This window comes from Puma concolor, chromosome A2, assembly GCF_028749965.1.
Source record: "Puma concolor isolate L17-30 chromosome A2, mPumCon1.1.hap2, whole genome shotgun sequence".
Taxonomy (NCBI): domain Eukaryota; kingdom Metazoa; phylum Chordata; class Mammalia; order Carnivora; family Felidae; genus Puma; species Puma concolor.
In genome coordinates this window covers 127,592,034-127,613,911 of record NC_141668.1, presented here as the reverse complement: position 1 = coordinate 127,613,911, position 21,878 = coordinate 127,592,034, and the positions used below count along the sequence as shown (strand labels likewise).

The following is a 21,878-nucleotide window of genomic DNA, read 5'->3' as shown; positions in this document are numbered from 1 at the left end:
GCTATGCAAATGTAGTATGATTGACGGATAGATTTTAGTGTCTCCTTTTAGGAAAATATAGGCCTTTGCTCTTAGTGAAGAAATTAAACTGATATCCCTCATAACTCTAATACTTCTCTTAGAAACAACCAAACACATTTTCCTTCTTCTTCTTCTTCTTTTTTTTAACCTTAATTTAGAAACATTGCTGTTAGTGCTCAGAAATGTAAATAAAATTAGTAGCAGCACTGAATGTTCTATGTGTTCTGAAGCCTTCACACAGGACTATATTTATGTAGACATGTATATCTTATTTATTTTTTTCTAATTTATGAAGGAAAAGATACCCAGCTTGGCTATTAATGTTAAGCAATAAATTTGAAGTTTCAACAAGATGTTTTTAGGTATTCCAGAACTTTCAGATGACAGAGAAGCTATCTACTGTTTACTTTTTTCTCTTACACATATGAATATCATTGTAAATTATACCACAGAAAGGTCACTATGGTACCTCAGGAGCACAATGGCATTTTCAAATCAAACTAGGTACGTTTACATTTTTTAGGCCTTTAACAAATGCTTTAAAAGAAATCAAAGAAGTATCGTAAAATTTTCCTAATTGCATGACTTGTATGTAAGTTGGCTTTTTCCCCCCCTCATTGAATTGAGTAGCTGGAGAGCAGAATATTATTATTCCATGTATGTTTTGTCCCATTTGCCCCACACTGAGACCTAGTCTTTAGGTGCTTGTTAATTGCTTTGCATGTTATTGTGATACTATGTTGTTTGAGGTAAATTGAAAATTCTGGTAAATTCTATGGTAAACTTCATAAACTACCCCCCCCCTTTGCTGTGCATGCACATCTGAGAACTGACAAATATTCAAGCCAATCTTTCAAAAATTGAAGGGCATTAATCCTCAACAAGCACACATATACATGCACTCACCCTAGGACTGAATGACTTATTAGTGGATTCACTAACATTTCAAGACAACATTGCTTTCTGGAAAAAGTGTAGACTTTGAAATCAAAAAGATCAGTGTTTAAGTTCTAAATTCCCCTGTGAATAGCTGGACTACTCTGATGAGTTTACTTATCTGTAAAACAAAGGTAAAATTAAGTAGAAGATAGATAGATGATAGATGATAGATAGATAGATGATAGATAGATAGATAGATGAATGATAGATAGAGTAGAATTATTGTAAGGACTGGAAATACTATTAAACTTACCTACTTATATACCAAAGTTCCTGGCCCATAAGAGGTAATCAATAAATACTAACAATTTTATTAATTATGGTAATTGTCAGTGCTGCTTTAACTGAGGAGGTAAAAAGGAACACACAGGAGAGAAAGGATCTCTGCATTTTATATGTGTGTGTGTGTGTGTATACATGTGTATATACATGTGTAAATATACATGTATATACATGTGTATATATACACACATATATATAAATATTTATGTATGTGTGTATACATACACATACATTATATATACACATATATACATTTACATTATATATACACATACACATAACATTATATATTCACATTACATATGCATAAACACATTTTTGTTTGTTAGTTTTGTTTTGTTTTGTTTTGTTTTAATTAAGTAACCTCTACAACCACTGTGGGGCTTGAACTCATGACCTGAAGATTAAGAATTGCATACTCTACCAACTGAGTCACCCAGGCACCCCATGCATTATATTTTTGTGCTAATATAATCCTCAAGGACTTGCTCAGAATAATACCTTTACAATTTCAAAGTTCTGTGTTCCATAACATGTATAAGAGTTATTGTCATTCCTTCACTCATTTGGCAAATTGAACACAAGTGTTTGTTAACTCAGCAAATATGCTTTGAATGCCACATTCAATCATTAATTCCTTTATTCCTTCATTTATTTAGTCAGCCAGTCAGAAGGAATTCTACAAGCCACAGACACCAGGCTAGGCTCCGGGGAAATAAAGAAAATTACATGAAAGCCCTGTGGAGTTTGCAGGCTGCTGAAAATAGAATGGGTGTAACAACATGATGACACATTTTTCTTGGGATCTGCTCTTCCCTTACAAATTTTTGGTGAAGAAAGAGTCAAGGACACTCACTCTGGGAGTCTCACTGATTATCTTTTCCTCAGGCTGCCCTTTGTTCAATTGAGATTAGAGGGGGTCACTCTCAATTCCTTTGGTAGAGCTAATTTTAGGCTGTTGTTTAAGGGGTCCTTTGTATCTCTGGAAAATAGAAGGTTATTTCTTCTTTTTTTCTTCTTTCACCAATATTTCCTTTGATTAATAGACTTTTGGATAACAGTTTTAGAACAGAAAAACTGAGCAGATAGAACAGTGAAATCCCATATAGCCCCACCCATTTCCCCTATTACTAACATTGTGCATTAATATGGCATATCTGTTTCAAATAATGAACCAAGACTTTTATTTACTGGAGTCGATACTTCAAATTTGCTTGGTTTTTGTCTAATGTCTTTTTTTCTTAATTCCAAGATTCCATATAGGGTACCATTTTACATTGAGATTTTTTGGTCTCCCTATTCTTCTTTGCTGTAACAGTGTCTCAGACTTGCCTTGTTTTTGATGACCTTGACAGTTCTGAGGAGCATCAGTCATTGTCATTGTAGGATTACCCTCTGTTGGAATTTGTCTAATATTTTCCTCATATTTAGACTGAGGTTATGGGTTTGGGGGAAGAACACCAAGTCAAAGTGCCATTTCACCACATCGTATCACTGTTACTATTCCATCACAATGACTTATAACTGCTAATGTTGGCCTTCATCACTTGGCTGATGGAGTTTTTGTTAAGATTCTCCACTGTAAATGTACTGATTTTTCTCTCTTTCCATATTGACTGTTTGGAAGGAGGTCAGTATACACCATCCATATTTTAATGAATAGGTAGTTGTGATTCACCTCCTTTAAGGTACTGAATCCTTATACTTTATTTGGCATTCCTCTGCATGGGAGATTTGTCATATTTCCCTGCCCATTTATTCATTTATTTCTATCAGTATTGATCAGTGAATATTTATTTTATACTTTGGGTTATAACCCTATACTACTTTTATATACTACGTTGTTCATGTGTACGTACATTATTTTGTAAAATGTTTTCTAAAAATCTTAAAACCATAAAGTATGAATGTATCTGCAGGTCCTTAAACACCTTCTTTACCCTCATTTGTGATGACAGGACATTTGAATGTGTATTTTCATACAACCTCTTCCTGGTAGATACTATATTTCTTTTTGTTTTGTTACCACTTTTTGTTGCCACAAATAATGATGTAAGGAATATTCTTGTGGCTGTATTTTACCCATGCCCATGAGAACTTCCTCAGTATATTTTCAGAAAATTAGAATTATTGGATAAAAGGAACCTAAAAAGCTAAGTATTCTGAAATATGTTGCCCTGTTCTCCTGAAGAGTACTTGTAAAGGGGCCATTTTCACAGACCAGGGACCCAGCCTACAAGGTGGGTCTCTTTTGATCTTACATGCATACTCTGAATCCAGTGTCAAACACCCCTTTCATTTTTTCCCCAAAAACCATAAAGTGGAGTTTAACAGTGTTGTTTCTAAAATTAAAATAATTTGAAGGCTCTAAAACTCATCCAAGAAGAATATATGTGCTTCTGGAAGCAACTCGTCATCTTCCCATCTCAGTCTATCACCACCTGTCCTAGGAGACCTACATTTCTTACTTTTTAAATAGTTGGCAACTGCATGAGAGAGATGTCAAATCCACAATCGTATTGAACTGAAGGAAAAGAAGTTACTTGCTTCCTTTTTTCCAGCTGACCTTGAAACCATTCTCTACAACCTTTATTGGAATCTGGAGGTATCTCAATATGTTAAAACAAACAAACAAACAAACAAACAAACAATTCTATCATTTCATCTTCTGAACCTTGGACAAAAGGAACTCTATCCACTGGTTAGATAAAGAAAATTTTCCAAGCACATCCTAATACATCCTAATAAGATAACCTGTTTTGTATCTGGTTAGTTGATGCAGAAGGAAAACATGATGGTTTAGAGCTCAGTCTCTATGAAAAGACACACTTTGGTTCAAATACCTTTTTATTTTAAGTTTACAGTGTGATACTGGATATGTTATCCAGCCTTTTTCCGCCCCAGTCTCCTTGTGTACTTCTGTACTGTGGATAACAGTAATCCTGTGTCAAACAGTATGGTTATAATGGTTTCACTGAGGCACTTAACACAGTGCCAGGCATATAATATGTGTTCAATACATAGTGCATATATTAATGATAGGATGATGATATATTAGCATACCATATGTAATGTTTCCTTTATGTCTTTATATGAAAGCATATGGTTATGATCAGAGCTAAAATCAAGCCCTATAAATTTGACGGAACATAGGCTTCCACAACCTCACATACCTTAACTGAAGTGTCATTTTCTTTACTTTAGAGCAGCATAATGTTCACACAACCAGAGAAGTATTTATTTAGGGTTAATATTATGTATTGACAAAACATTATGGACAAGCTGTTAATTAACTTCTAAATGCAGTATCATTCTCACCTTGGAATGCTGGTCTCCAGTTTATGTTTCACGTGCAAATTAATACTTATTTTACTTTAGTTAAAAAGAATAGAAAATGGCAATAAAATTCTTAGGGAATCTTTAAATAATAGAGCCTTCTTGTCCCTATGTGATGATGATCATGGTGATAAGGAAATTTAGTAAACCTTCTTTGTGGTTCAAACTTTGTATTTCACAGTGGATTCTCCTATTTCCTTGTTTGATCTTCTCAAGAAGCCTTTTATGTACCCATTGTTATCTCTAGTTATACGAGAAAGCGGAGGCTCAGAGAATTGGGCAATTTGCATTCAGTCACATAAAACCTGCCTGTGTCCTTTCACCCCACATGCAAGTACCACTCTGCTACCATTGCTATTATGACTAAACCGTTTGTAGTTTTTCTGTTGGCTGCAGCAACTGTACTGCCAAATACCAGATGAATACACGCATACCATAAAATTTTTCCCTCAGAGAAACCTGGCATAGACACTGACCAGTAGAACAGAATCATGACTGCGTTTAGATCACTGAAAAAAAAAAAAAAGTTTCCTTTTTCTGTAACACTGAGATTGCTTTTCTACAGAACTCATGAACATATCCACATTGTATCCCCATAGGACAATCTTACATTCCAAGCTCTTTGTATGAATATTTCAAGTTGGGGAAATGAAAGTAGCTAGCTGAACAGTCTGAAAATTTAACAAAGGCACTCTTTGCTGGTTTTGTTATTCTGCTTCACTGTCTTCGATTAAAAATGGCCACTGACAGGATTTTCTGAAATGAGGTTCAAGTTAAGAATAATCCCAAATATAAGCATCTAAGGAAACTGGTTCTCTGTACCAGTTTCTAGTCAAAAACTTAGGATAGCCTGGATTTAAGCTGTGGATAATGAGGTTTAAGAAATCCAGGGGAGAAATATAAACTTTCTCAAATAGCACTAGTAATGAAAATTCTATTTATGGGCTAATAGTATAGAATTGAAGCACAGTTTATAGTAGTGTGTGAAGAGCTTTAATTTAACTTCCAATTGAGGTTGGAACGAGGCCAGATGGTTAACAAATGTATACTCCGTCTTCAGATAAAATTAATAGGATGCTCTCTCAGTAAAAGCATAATGACGAGAGAGAATGGAGTAAAAGTCCTTATGGCAATGCTTATTTAAGAAGCACAAAACCAGAGGGGCAGAGGAACAAAGAAAGAGAGAAAAAACTTTGCTGTTATTATTTGGTAGTATTTCATTACTGTGAAATTTCAGGAAACTTGATTTAGCAAATAGTAACCAAATCAGAAAAGGCTTTTGCAATGCTCCTTTTGAAATACAAGACTCGTGAGCGCATCACCTATGGTCTGAGGAAACTTTGGATAAGAGAGTTGCTTCAGATTGGTTTTATTTATTGAGCTTTATATACAAGCTAAATTTCTACATTGTATTTGGGAAGACTTTAAAAAAAAAAAAAAGAAGACAAGGAGGGATTGAAGCTAAAAGCAAAATGTTGCCAGATATGGCTGATATTTGCCATTAGGATAATGACAGCACCATGTATTTTGACTTCCCTTCTGTAACAGCACAGTTTCAAGAGATTTAACAATAATCTCCATTCTGAAGACCCCTCAAAGATCCCCCTTGCTCCATGGCGTTCTTCATGTATTTATATTTATAAAGTATGCATTTTAAATAGACCACTTATTTTAAACTAGGATGAACTGCCAGTGAATATTGCATCACTAACATCACCGACATGGACAAACTAGGTAGATCCTAGGGAGAATGCTGAATCCACAGTAGAAGAAGTAGTCTACTAGTGTTTATAATTGAATGGGTGGTAACTCAAAGAATTGGAAGGTGAATCACAATAAATTAGCCCGTACTGGAAGTCTGAGTGGAGGAGAATTGGCAGGCAATAATTTAACAGAAATTACCTGTCTCAACGTGAATTCCATTCCAAAAGGGTAATTAGAATTGTTAACAGCTGCCAGCTGAGTATTTAGCTTAGATGACAAATGGAAGCCATCTGTCACAATGCCTGGTACATAGTAAGCACTCAGTTAATGAGTGTTAATATTCACAAAAATGCTCAGGTATCTTACACAGGACTTTGTTTCTTTTTGGAGAACTCTGTATAATTCCTTTCCTCCCTCCCACCATGGTCTTAGATGATTAACCATGTTGGAAAACAAAGGTGGTTCACAGCAAAACATGTAGTATCTCACCTGAGAGATCTCTGCCCTCAGGGTGAGGAAATAAGCATGACCCCTATGATCCGGGACAGTATCCTAGCAGCCTATATATAAAGCAGTGAGAAGCAGGAAATTACTTCTAGAATCATGTGGGTATGTTTGTGTACCTGTTTCATTGACAGTGTGGAGATCTATTTTTAATTTGCAAATGGTTCATAAATCAATTTATGTTGAATGCATAGTGAAGGGAGTCCTTAACAGAGAACAGAAAATAAATAAATAGCAGCTGGGATTTTTCCTTTTGAGATGATAACAATAACATAATAATGATTTTAAATGATTCTCTTAATTTATCATTAACACTCAAATGTAGTGTTTAATGTGTGCTAAACAGCATGTTGAACATGGGACATGGATTGTATCATTTAATCCTCACAAAATCCTGTGAATTATGTACTATTATTAATCCCCATTCCACAAATGAGAAAATTCATGTTTATAAGGTGGAACAAAATATAGCTGATAAGTAGCTGATAAGAGCTGCATTCTGCTCTGTACTGCATAAATAGTATTCTATTATGACAGCTTCATTATTATAATTATTATTATTTACATAGCACAGTATGTCTTAGAAAAGTGAGCTTGCATTAACAAACTAGACTCATTACTAACATAATTTCATTTTTTGTAGATTCCAGTTCTTCCCACCCACTGTCCATTTGGGATGCCTTTAGAAAAGACAGAGGGTGTGAAATCTAAAGCAGTTCATTTAGTGTCTTCATAAGAAGTTTCAGGACAAAATGGGAACTTTTGATTAAAATGCATATGTATTTTTATGTAATCTGTGTTTTGCACTTATTCTCTCTGTCTCTATATATCACATTACCAGTGATAATCAGGAGGATCATGGCATTCACATTTAGCAGTGACATAACAAATCTGAAAAAAAATCTCAGCATTTAATTAGTAACTGTGAATTCTTATAAAACGGTTTGATTTTTCTCCCATTAGTAATTTTAACATGAAATGTAGTCACAAAATACAGTTGATAAGACTTCTTTAAAAAAAAAAAACTTTTAAAATGTTTGAGTGATTTTTTTGATAGTGTAGTTGCCGTGAGAATTCTAATGTATGGAGTATAAAATGTAATGTCCACCATATTGTTTTTTTTTTTAAGTTTATTTATTTTGAGAGAGAGAGAGAGAGCACAATATGCATGAGCAGGAGAGGGGCAGAGCGAGGGGGAGAGAGAGAATCCCAAGCAGACTCTACACTGTCAGCACAGACCATGAGATCATGACCTAGGCCGAAATCAAGAGTCAGACACCTAACCAACTGAGCCACCCAGGATCCACCAGCAAGCCACCATTTTGTATAATTCAGTCACACAGCATCTAAATCCAGGCATCAGAATCTATTTGTCATGTCTTTTGTTGGGGCGGAGGGGAGAGGGTTGAAAGCATCAAGAAAACAACTCAAACAAGCTTAAGCCAAAAAAAAGAAAAAGAAATGTATTGACTTACAGAAATGTTCAAAGAGAGATTGGGGGGGGGAGGGGCATCAGGCATGACTTGATCTAGGCATGTGAAGAATCCCAAGATTCTTGCCTTTGTAGTAGCTTTAGCTTTCAAAGATACTTGCTCCATTTGGTGGGAAGGAAATTGTTGCCTAGAAGTTCCAAGTTTCTATTCTGTCTGAGCAAACCACAGTGAAAAAAAAGATTCTCTTTTCGACAGCTCTTCCAAAACCATTCACAGAATTGAGTATTGTTTTCTCTGCTTGGTTGTCTTGGTTCTCATAATTGACCAATCCCAGATACTATGGTGCATCTGCTTCTAATGGCAAGACCTTTATCTTGTGCTCTCTCCTGAAGCCAGAGGTCTAGTGCTTCCAATTCAAATCAGATGAAGTAAAGTTAGGAGGCTCTTCAAAGGAAAATCAAAATGCAGACAGAAACCAACCAATGACCCAACCAAATATGGATCCACTGCGATTGAGAATTTAGGACTCTAATTCTTATACCCTTCTTCAAAATTGAATAATCTTACGTTAGAGGATTATATTATAATCTCCCTAATTAAATGGTTTGTGGGAGAAGATTTATCACTCCACCCCCAAATGAGGTAAAAAAAAAAAAAAAAAGATGTTCTTTTTTATGTGAGAAACTTATCTCTGTGTTCAGCCTTGTGTCTCTTCTACATTTCTACATCCCTTGCCTTTTGCTATTATTCTGGTGTAAATTAGACCTTGTATGTTCCACAGCCAAGGCTTTCCACTAGGACTCTACTGCTTAGTTCTGGTCTTGTATTCCGCTGATGTTTAATACTTCAGAATACCATTTCTATGTGTGTCTAATAGCCATACCATACTGAGAATTATTTAAAGCTTCCTTAAAATCGATGTTATAATTAAAGTAGAACAAGGCCAGAGCATATTGGGAATTCTACTAAATTGGTTTTCCAAGAAGCAGACCTTGAAAGGATAATTTTTTGCAAGTGGTTGGTTAGAAGAGTTTTTAGAAAGAACCCATGGGAGAATGAAGAAGTGGGACAGGGAAGGAAGAGTAGCCAAGCAGAGTATGGTATCAAGCAAAATGTCATGGAAGTTAAATTTGCCTCAGTCCTGTATGGGAGCTCTGGAGAGACTCACATCTGAGAGATGGCCCACCAGCAGGGGCAGGGAAGATAGAATATTTGTATCACAGCATTTAGTCAGTTGTTGATTGATAGCTGTCCCTGGGGATATGTAAATACCTAGCTGCTTTCACCTCTTTGAAGGGAAAGTTAGCTACAGCACTTGAGGGTGGTTGTCACAAACAGATACAGATACTCAATGTTGAGGGTAATAGCACTTCAGAATCTGTGGTGGCTAAGGGATCAGAAAGCACACAATTAGAGTACTGACACTGTCTGCTGCATTACTTCTATTGGAAAGGTATATCTCTATTGGATATGCCGTTTCATCCATTAATGGAAAAAAGTGTATCGAGAGAGACTTCGGTGCTATCACTGAGTTCTTCTGTGGAAAGTAGGAATAGTTAGGATGGATGGGACTTGTTCTTTTTACCCCAACTTAATTTGGACACTTAAAATGGCGAGCCACTTGAATAAACATTTTTTTTTTTTAAGGCGGGGGGGAGGGGCACCTAGGTGGCTCAGTCAGTTAAGCGTCATGATCTCACCACTCAAGGGTTCAAGCCCTGTGTTCAGCTCTGTGCTGCTGGTGCCAAGCCTGGATCCTGCTTTGGATTCTCTGTCTCTCTCTGTCTCTCTCTCTCTCTCCGTCTGTCTCTCTCTCTCTCTCTCCCTCTCCCTCCCTCCCTGCCTCCCTCCCTCTCCCCCACTCACACTCTTTCTCTGCCTCTCAAAAAATGAATAAACATTAAAAATTAAAAAAAAAAAAAATGGAGAGCCACTACTGTAAAACCACAAATGCCAAATCCGTGGGTGATCCTACAAAAGCTGTAGGGTCTGTATTGCCTTATGATTAAGTACATAGCTTTTAGGGCAAAGAAACTTGGAAATAAATCCTATTTATGCCCTGTAACTATAGGAAAAGTAAATGAAATGACCTTTGCATGTTTTACCCATACATAATACCAGGCACATAGTTAGTGGTTAATAAGCAGTAGCTATTTATTGTGATATCATTACAATTATTTGTATTAGATGCCAAACTGACTCAGATTTAGATAGTTATGTTAAAAATTGACTTCTGTTTTCATAATCAAAATAAAGAACTATTATATAACTGGGAAATACTCAGTCTTTACTGATTTTGTTTTGTCTGAATGTTTTAAGTTAAAAGCTTTTTTCAGTTAAATACTCTTCATGTATTGGTCATAAACCTCAGAGGTACACTGTCATAAAAAAATGGGAAAGGATAATGAATTTAGACAAGTATCTGAGCCTCTATTTATTTTTCTCTTTGTAAGTAAATTTTCTTAGAAATTTTTATTACATAGATAATGAATGCTTTTGTAGAAAAATAATGGAAAATAGAGATAAGCAGAAAGAAGAAAATTAAAGGCATTAATATTCCTACTACTCACAGATAATAACTTTCACTGTCTTCACATATGTACAACATATATTTAAAAAATTAGATGATAAGGCATATACTACAAAATTTACCAGACTTGGTGACGATCTTTCTATATGAATAATTTTTCTTCTAGAATTTCATTTTTATTTGTAGTTTTGTATTCCATAAAATGAATATATATAAGAAAACCAGTTATCTGAGGTTAATTGTTGGTAGGAATATGCCATTCTACTAAAATGTCAACCTAAATTTGTGGTAAGTGGAAAGTCTTTTTAAAAAGACAAAAACTAAGTGTATCATAATAATTATTTTTTTGTGCGTTTATAAGAATTCAAGTCACGTTTTTAACTATATACTAATTCTGAGAAGAATAGACAAATCACACACTGACTAGGGGATATGTTTTCTGGCAAATCTATAGGAGCACATGTATGGCTTTCTACGTTGTTTATGTCTTTGATTTGAATGGAAGGGCCATCATTGTTTGTCAATAAAAAATTCCTTGGACTTGATCAATTTTGCTTTATTTGAATCCTCTACTGAGTCACCATCACCAATTTTCTTCAGTTGTTTACTACTCAAATCCCACACCTCGTAGTCAACCACTTTGTATTTCATTAGGTGGTTTCCCCACATTATTTGTGTTAACTTGAAGAAATCCTGTATCTTTGACAAAGTTTACAATTTGGCTTTGCAAAATGATTTACTTTCATTATTATTGTTAATTTAAAAATTTAGAATAGAAACATTTAAATCATCTGGAAATCTATTAGGGAAAGAAGAATGACTTGGCAGTAGGAAAGGAAAGATGTTAATGTAAATAGATTAGGGACTGATCTTACAATCCTGCTATAACTTTACATGTAGCCTGCATTTCTTTATATCATATATGTAAAAGTAAGGTCTTTCTCACCACGAATTTCTAAATTCATCACTCTTTGTTAGCTCTTCAATTCAGATATTGTAAATATATTTTGCTATTTTAAAAGATATTCATATTAGACTAAAGATATTAGACATAAGATATTAAGCTAAATCTATAAAGGAACTCCACAAATTCTAATGGTACAATGTAAAGTTATCTTTTACGTTATTTATTTATTTTTGGTTTTCATTTTAGATAAGTTATAAATGAGTACATTCTTTTGAGGATGATGAAACCTATACTCCCAATTTATATAGATGTATTACATAGTACTGGTCCTGCTTGATAATCTAGCTCATTCATCACAGAGGTCTCCAGTTATGTATTAGTACCAATTTAGCTATAGAGCAATCTGTATTTTACTCTTAAAACCTATAATATATAGAAGAAGCTTGCCTACTCTTAAATGTCACATGCTCGCAAAGAATTTCCTGACCACCATATTTACACTGATAAAATCTTGTTCCTATTTCTGCACTCTGTTTCCTTTTTGCAGTTACTGCAATTTACAAATGTATTATTTTTTATTATTTATTTATTGTATGTTTCTCTGCTGGTCTTTAAGCAACATGAGGGTAGATAATGTATCTATTTTATTCATCGATTTATTTCCTGATAATAGCACAATGATTTGCACATAGCAGGCACTTAAGAAGTATTATAAATTGCTGGATGAGTGAATGGTGAATGCTTGCATGATCTGAAAAGTAGTCATAACATAATAGATTGATTGGAAAATTTTCCTTGAGAGTTATTCTTAAGGACACTCTTAATTTATCCTGCTGTCGTAAAGACTAAATCATCTTCTATTCTAATGAGGTATAACTGTTTAGTCCAGTCCCTGATATTAGTTGGAGGAGGTTGGATGGAAACCCGTTGCCAGGGAAAGTCAAGTACAGCAAATCCCAAGCTATTCTTGAAATCCCGAACTTTCAACAGGAAGATGAAGGCTTCTATGAGTGCATTGCAGGCAACCTTCGAGGAAGAAACCTTGCAAAGGGTCAACTCATTTTCTATGGTAAGCTAATAGAATTTCAAAAAGTATATGAAATTTTTGGTAATATCCTTCATAGGAGATAGTGAAGGTCATTAGCATGGTGTGGAAAATGTCATAGGAGAAATAAAGAAGACACATGTGTAGGTTAGGATGCTTAATACACTGATGGGCAGGTGGGCATGACCATTTTTAAAATACGCTTTTAATTCCATTGTGGTCTTTACTTGCTATTATTTATTATAATTGCCTTGAAAGTATCAGCAATGTCACATTAAAGCTATAAAGGTTTATAACACAAAGTACCATAGAATTCAATATATTTCCCATAAAACATTCAGCAACAGCTCATGACAGTCTTAATTATAATCCTAAGTAGAATTCACAAAAGGAGAGACTGACAGGAGAAATATAATACTGAATGGTAGTTTTCAGTATATGTTTCTATTTCCCAGATTTTGTCTGTTCATATGTAGATAATAGAAAAATAATGTTATTACTACACTTAAAATATATGTTGGTCTCAATTACCAGAATCTCAAACGAAAGCAAATATTATATAAAAATTGGCTTCATGTCTTCTTTTATTCAGGCCAAAATATACAGTTGCATAAAGTTTGCTTCTTTTTTTTTTTTTTTACAGAAAATAAACCATAATATATACCCCAGAATTATCAAAATGTTTGGTGCCCTTAAGATATTCTTAACTTATTTTTGCCAAATTTAATATATCAGTACTGGAGAACTTTTTAAGACTGTATTTACACATGACCAAAAATACTTTTCTGTGTGACATGTTTCTGTGTGACATGTTTACAAACAATGATAAAGTATTTGGGGAAAATATGTATTTTTTTCATAACTGGAAAAATCCAAGGTATTGTAATTACCTCATAGGAATAGCGATTGAGTATCCTGTAGGGAGAGTAAATTGTGCATTGATTATATTATTTTCCATTTCCTTTAGAATTTCCTATTTTAACCTTGAATGAAAAGTATTATTTTATATATATAGAATATGATATCCTATATCTACAGTTGTAGATATATATTCGTCTACAGTTGTAGCTATATATACAGGTATTTTTTAAAACATTCTTTCACATCTAGAATCCATTGTAAATAAAATAGTAAGGATGTGACTGGGAGTTTTGGGTGGCACCAAGATATTAAAAGCTTTGGCTAGTTTTTAATAGAGATTTCATTTTTCTATTAAGTAGACAAAGATATAACCCAGTGGTTAAACAAGAAATGAAGGTATTTATAAACCAGAAGTCAATAAGAGAAAGTGCTTTCTGTACAGAAACTGTTAGCTTACACAGCAGATTTTACAAATATTAATTCTTGTCATTCTTAATGATAGTAAGAAGTAGAAATATTTGTCATTAGCCATTTAATGAGTCCAAATGGTCCTTGTGGGGTAATAACAGATAATTGGTCAATAAGATAAGTATTATACTTCTTATTAACCTATTGATTTACTTGTTATCATGCTCCCAAAGGAGCAGAGTATTGACTCAAGTACCTGAGAATTGCATAATACCTGATAATTTTAAGAAAAGAAACGGTTTTATTATATTGCGGTGTTTAAATTCAGAACCCTTTTCTTCTATATTCCATCTTTATTACCTCGAAAAGAAATCTTTAAGTATCATCATTATAGAAAATGATACCATTATAATACCATTATAGAAAATGAAACCTATTCAGAGAAGTTAAGTGACTTTCCATAATCACTCAGTAGGGAAAGAAAGAAAATCTAAAATCCAAGCCCATATAGTTGACCTGAAATCCTAGGTCCTTTGTTTCATGCATTTCCTACATTGTTGAAGATTTAAAACTTTGGTCTTTAGAATCTGAAGCATGCAAAGAATTTACGTATTAACAAAATAAATACATTGTAAAGTTATAATTATCGCATTAAACATTAAAACCATATGTATTTCAAACTTTTACAACCTATGTGAATTTTATACGTATTTATTTCTTCTCCCAGGTCAAACATATGTTAAGAAAATTTCTCAACAATCTTCACAAATTGTAAAATTTTGCTAATAACATTCAGAAACATGATTCACTTTCATCCATACATCTACTTCATCTAAGTCTTGCCTTAATTTGTCCCTCAAAACTGTGATAATCATATTCTGTAACTGGAAGTTGTCCCGATTTCCACAGGTGGTAATCCCAGGCTTAGTTTCTACTACAGTGAGACATCATGATTCCTTCTTCTCAGTAACCAGCTCTCTGAAGGACCTTTTATCTTAGTGGAAGCAGATGTTGCAATGGGAAAACCCTGGAAGTCAGACATACTCGTACAACTTTCAAAGACTCTCAGTCACACTTCTTTCTCCATCCACTGCTACAGTCACCAGCTCTAGGTTTTGTAGGTATAACCTGATAGAGTCTTGTCTCAGGTGCCACACCAAGTCCGTCTTGTTTCCTCCTTCGGTTTTCTTTGTTCTCTTAGAGCCTACTCAGCACTTCGGTACACACAACCTGGGTCTGCTAATATAGAACATCTATACTAACCTTAAATGACGGTGGACAGAAGCCAATGAATAAATGCTTCCTCTTCCTTTTCCTCAGTAGGCAGTTATAAAGACCCCTTAGAAGTTCACAGAGGATCAAGTAACAGTGGCCCATCTTGGTGGCTAACTTAATAACTGACCCTTGCATTGCCTCTTTCCTTCCCTGTAGACTCTTCCTCTTCCTGATGCCTTATCTTTGGGCTGGCATTCCTAACAGGCAAAATGAACACTACCCCTTAACTTAGGCTCTGCTTTCAGGGTTCAAAGTTTGGCTTCTCTGTTTTTTAACTATGTCTTCTCGAGCAGGTTATCTCACATGTCTGCAAACATCTCTACAAATGACTAGAGAGAGAAATAACTGCAATTACATATCTAGCTTATAAAAGCCTGCAATTCCGAAGGAAATTGCATTCACTCCTACGTATCTGAGGACAGACCTAAATAAAAGAGGGATAAATGACACAGCCAGGCAGCCTCCTGTCATTTTATGAAAGAACATTTAATTTACACCCCACCTGTTTCTATGAATTATAGTAAGGATAATACTACCTGACACCTAAATAACACTTTAACATTAATTAAACCAGTTTTTTGTTTTTTTGTTTTTTTTTGTTTTTTTTTGTTTTTTTGCCTCAGTACAATGTAGAACTTGGTCATATTACAAAATAAGGTTTTGGATAATGGATGCCCAGGATTAAATTTAGGTGCTGAGCTTAAATAAAACTCGAAAGTTCTCATTTCCTGTCAAGAGTTTTATGTTGGGGAAAAAAAATTGGACTCTAATCCTCCTAAAATGTGATAAGGCTCATATTTGAATTGTGCTTCAAGCTATTGAATTGTAATTATGTCTGATATAGATAAACTTCCTTTTAGTTAGTTCAAACCAAATATAATCATGGGCCTTTGCTCACAGTGGGTTCTGATTTAGTATACATTTTCTAACTTGACCTATGTACTAATATTTACCGTGAAATTATTCTCTGGCCTTGTTCTGCATTTGGATGTTTTCCTACAACTCCCAAGTTGCTATAAAGGGACATCACAATGACAAATGGCAAACATTTATCTTATGCCAAAGGACCACTGATATTTACAAGATTTCTGTTGTTCCACATTGAGGCTTCTACATTTCCCTTCCCTCAATCGTGTGTTTTCAGTACAATTGGGCCCAGTTAGCTTTGTCCTTCTGCTTTCTATAGTCCTTGGAATGTTGCGCAATATTTTGGATAATTGACTTGCCAAGTAGTTGTTCTTATCTGTTTTTGAAACAGCCCCACCAGAATGGGAACAAAAAATCCAAAATACTTACCTGTCTATCTATGACAGTTTGTTTTGGGAATGCAAAGCTAGTGGAAAGCCAAATCCTTGGTACACTTGGTTAAAGAATGGTGAACGCCTCACTCCAGAGGTAAGCAGCTATGTTGATATTAAAATTTCACCTAATCTCCTAGGGAAATTTTTTTACTACCAGTAACAGCTAATGTTTATGGGATGCTTAGTAGGTGCTAGGAAAGGCAGTATACTCCTCACATACACTAATTTATATAATACTTAAATAAGCTCAAAGTAGCTATTAATATTATCCCCATTTTTCAAATGAGAAAATTAAGGGTAGAGAGGACAACTTGCATAAGGTCACACACTACTCAGTGATAGATCCATATTCAGATATCATCATCACCATCACCATTTTAATTAACATCCACCAAACTGTTGTATGAGCCTGGTCCTATGTAAATATTTTTCCATGCGTTTTTTTGTATCCTCATGACAATTTTATGAGAGAGATGCTAGTATTATTTCTTCCATAGATGAAGAAAATTGGTTTCAGACAGGTTAGGTCACTTGTCCAAAGTCACACAGTAGCTAGTAAATATTAGAATTTGTTCTAAACATAATCTGATTACGGAATCCAAGCTCTTAAACATTAATCACTATCTGGCTTTTACAAAAACTAATGACTCTAAACCCGTAGGATGTGGAGAACTGAGGCAATTATCCACATTTTTCAATTTGGAGCATACTTTATTGTACAGTATACTGAAAATGAGACAAAATTGGCTCCCCCCCATCACATTATCCAAATAATTGTGTTAATTTTCCCTTTTACTTTGCACTTGTAGGCACAGCTTGGGCCACAAAGAACATCTAGTGTTTAGAAGATGAAAATAATGCTCTTCTTTGTTTTGATTTTAGTGAAATTTTCTTCCTGAATGCCTTTTTGCATAGAACATTTTCTGTTTCCTCCAGCCTACTTTCATTATCTTTAAAGGATGGTAATAGGTATACTGAAATATTTTTTTAAAATTATATTTGCTCTATTAAGCTATTTCATTATGTGCACTCAAAATTGTATTTCTCTACTCCAAATGGGACTCTGTAACAGATTTGGCTGTTTCAGCATACTATGGTAGGCTTCAGAAAAGGAGAATTTAGCTCCTCCAATTAGAACTACCAAGCCATCACATTTCAGGTCTTTGGGAGACCTTATGATGGAAAGCCAAGGATATTTCTAATCATTATATTCATGTCTAACATTATTATTAGCCATATTTCCTGAAATAATTGGAAGGCTAGAATCATCCAAATTATTTTATATACCATATAACAGAGTTAACATACATTCTATGCAGACAATGCCAATTTTCAAAGAAATGAGAGAACGTACAATATACTAACTACTAAAATTATAGGAAGGATATTTCTTTTTTTAACTTCAAAAAGCTGCTCGGAATCTTGCAGTATATTAAGCTCCATCTTCATAAACATCAGTTCTCATGCACCAAAATGTCGTATATTGTAGAAATGTACCAATGTTTAATAGTGTATTCTGGTTAAGAGAGTGCCTACATTAACACACTAACATCTTTATGTGGCTTTTCTTTTATTAGGAAAGAATTCAAATAGAAAACGGGACACTTATCATAACTATGCTGAATGTGTCAGATTCTGGTGTCTACCAGTGTGCTGCAGAAAACAAATATCAGATAATTTATGCAAATGCAGAATTGAGAGTATTAGGTAAGTCATTCATTTATAACCAAAAAATTCAAAATGACATTTTAGTGAGCTATGATTATACATAGTATCAACCCAAGTTTTCTGTAAATTAGAGATTGCTTTCCTTTGAAATAATGGGAAATGTCTAAATTAACTATAAAAAAAAGGCAGGGTGAAAATCATTATTCTGCTTGAGCAATACATTAGTGCTTCCAGAGAAGTCTGCTGTTGAGTACATCCAAGCCAGAACAAGGGTCCTCCAAAGCTGATCGTAGCACATGTTTTGAGTACAACTCAAAATTATCCTTTAGGAGTGTTTCAACTGCTAACAAACAAAAAAAATAGGAAAAGAAAATCTCAATTTATAGTGATTTAAGCAGGTATTTATTTTATCTTTTAACAAGAATTTCAGGAGTGGTAACTGAACCACAGCACCGTGATTGATAATATTATCCTTTAAATTTTCCCTCATGCTTGTAGCCTTGAGGGAGTGACTGCTCTAGCTACAGGAATAAAACCCATACTTAAGGGAGAAGGAGAGGGAAGGGACAAAAGTGACCAAATCTATCCCTCTCATTAGAAAATACAAAATTTCTGTGCATCCTTACAGTAAAATCATTTTATGACGATGGCTAGAACCCTGTCACAAGACCACCCAGACCTCAAGGAAAGCTGGGCAGATGAGTCCTTGTAGTAGAAAATTTGGGATAGAAGCAGTTCAAGAATGATATTCTCAGTGGTGTGTGTTACAACAAATAACCCACCAGTCTCTTTTATCACAAAGTTTTCTTAATGGTAGGAAGAAATGGAATGAGAGAGGAAGGATCAAGCAAAGAGACAAGGTTTCATAAGCTTATGGACAATGGCCATTGATTTGTTTATTCTTTCAATCACTACTATTTATTGAAAAGTTATTGTGTACTAAGTAGTAGAGATATAATTATCAATACTTAAGTGATCTTTGCTTTCATAGAACCTATAGTTTCACTGAGGAAAAAAAGCTAAATTTTAAAATATGATTATTATAGTGAATAACTGAGAAGGTGTTATCAGACTTCATGACAAGCTGAAAATAACCTAAATTGAGGATGTTCTCTTGAAGCCTGAGATCCGTAGAAAAAGCATGCACAAGTCAGTAAAGAGAAGCAATACTTTAAATGCCCAGAAACAAGAGACCATGGCATATCTCAAGGAATTTCAGCCCACTTAGACTTCAGGCTAGAAGTGAGGATTGGACACATGGCTTCCCACATTCGTGAAGCTGGAAAGACTCAGATACATCCAGGCAGTCTAATAATTTCTCACCCTCATGAATTGGTATTTGTTCAACATTTATTGAGTGGGGACAAAGTTGAAACTGACATTTAAAAAAAAAATCTGCTCAGCTTGTCTGCTTCTACCGAAGGCAGAGTATTTCCATTTAGCTGGTTAAAGGCTTGCCTGAATAAATCTGACAAAGTGATAGAGTATTTCTGCTTTATTTCAGTGATATTTTATATTTCCCATTTAGGATCATTACCTTGACTGGAAGAGATTTAATGATTTCCCTAATCAGGGTTAAAATCTCTTCTTCTCTCTCTTATGGGACCACCTTCACCCTCTTTGTTGTAAACACGATTTAGAATGTGGCTCTTTGTAACTTGGTTCTTCCCCTGCTCTGATTGCCCTTTGTTATTTCAATGACTAGAACCAAAACAAAAATAAATTACATTTATTGAACACATACTTTGTGCCAGGCACTATGCTAGAGTTCTTTACAGATGTTATCTCATTTAATCTCCTCAGTAAATTTCTGAAGTAATTATCTGTTGTCATCTTCATTTTTCAAATGAAAATAGAACTCCAAGATGCTAAATTGGTAACTTGTCCCAGAACAACCTGAGCAGAATAGCTTGAAAAAAGCTCTGCATGTTAACCTTAAATCCTGTCTCGTATACTACACCATCAGGTTACCACGTGTTAATTAAGTGACTAACTTAACAATTTGGTTTTAATTTTGTTTTTAGCCTCAGCTCCTGATTTCTCTAAAAATCCTCTTAAAAAAACTTCAGTTGTGCAAGTTGGTGGGGATATCACTATCGAATGCAAACCAACTGCTTTTCCTAGGGCAGCTATCTCCTGGAAAAGAGGAATGGAGAGCCTGAGACAGAGCACAAGGTAAATAGATCTCTTTTGTTTTATATTTTGAGATATTTTGCCATATAACGTCTTCCAAATCTAAGTCTTCTAAATCCTCTCCCTTAGGGTAAGCTTACAACTGGGTACTCACAGATACCAAACATTTTCACATGGCAGCAAAAACTAAAGAATCTTACAAACTTAAGACCTATTTGTATAATTTTGCTGCAACATATTTAGTGCATGCACTTGTAATAGACATATTTTAAAAAATCCTTTAAGACCTTTTTTTCTATATTCAGCTTGCAGCTTCTTCCTGACCCAGCCTGCTGAGAAATCAGTGAGAAGAGCATTACATAAAAGAGAGAGACACTTATACTCACACACCTGGTGTTGTGGTTTTTAAATAGTCACACAGGTGTTCGCCCCATGACAAAATGAATTCTCCACATGAAAAAAAAATGTAGAGAGGTTCCTGTAGAGAAAGAAAAGAGGTTTCCTTCTGTTCTAGATGTGATTGAGAAATCCTGGATCAGCACTGGCATGTTTTCTGTGAGAGTTTAGACAGAGCAAAACAGGTGTTTTTCTCTACTTAGAATAAATTTTGCTGCATTGTAGTATAGAACCTTGTGTACCTAGGGACAACTAGGCAATATGTGTGGCTCTATTGGAATGACCCATGCGTGTTACCGTGTGACCAGATGTGCAGTGGAATACTACCCTGCATGAGCCACTGTGCTGAACATAGGAAAATGTTTCAGTGAGCTATTTGTCAGATCATATATGTCATTAACTCATATGCGTAGCCTACTAGTCCAGTAACATAAATGAACAAGACAGGCCATGTAAAAAAAAGGACAGGGGCACCTGGGTGGCTTAGTCAGTTAAGCGTCCGACTTCAGCTCAGGTCATGATATCATGGTTTGTGGGTTCAAGCCCCACGTCAGGCTCTGTGCTGGCAGCTCAGAGTCTGGAGCCTGCTTCAGATTCTGTGTCTTCCTCTCTCTCTGCCCCTCCTCAGCTGGCACCCTGTCTCTCTTTCTCTCAAAAAATAAACATTAAAAAATGTGTATAAGAAAAGAAAAAGGACAGCTGAAGCATGATGTATGATAAGATAAGGAGATATGGTGGTTGCCAGAGTATGAGACAGGTCTGGAGAGTGAATTCTACACCAAAACTAGATAGTCACTCCCAGTTTAGGTAGACATTTTTTTGTGGGAATATAGAACTTGAGACAGGGTTGTAGAACTTCAAACATTTCCAGAAAAACTAGAAATCTGGGTTGTGGCGTTGAATCTTCTGAGCCAGTAAAAATGTCATAGGCTGGAGGCAGGGATGCCATTTTTATTTCTGATCTAGGACTGCCTTTGTTGTCAAGAGAGAGAGAAAAGGGGGTTAAAACAAACAAGAAGTGCAGATGGTATAGAGTGCTATCAGGGTTATATCTGGAGCCTTGAAGACGCTCTCCTGACGTGACAAGATAGACAAGATAAAGACCTTTCTAGGGCCCTGTCATTCCTTGCTGTCC

At 35.0% G+C, this 21,878-nt stretch overlaps 1 protein-coding gene across 1 annotated transcript in view; it reads left to right on the top strand.

Annotated features, from left to right (window-relative positions):
- The window catches only part of CNTN6 (contactin 6), a 290,327-nt gene that overhangs the window by 194,739 nt on the left and 73,710 nt on the right, over window positions 1–21,878 (top strand). Inside the window, 4 exon segments of the mRNA XM_086697579.1 lie at window positions 12,541–12,725; window positions 16,504–16,640; window positions 18,124–18,253; window positions 20,239–20,389. Of these exon segments, the coding sequence (XP_086553705.1) occupies window positions 12,541–12,725; window positions 16,504–16,640; window positions 18,124–18,253; window positions 20,239–20,389 (603 nt within the window).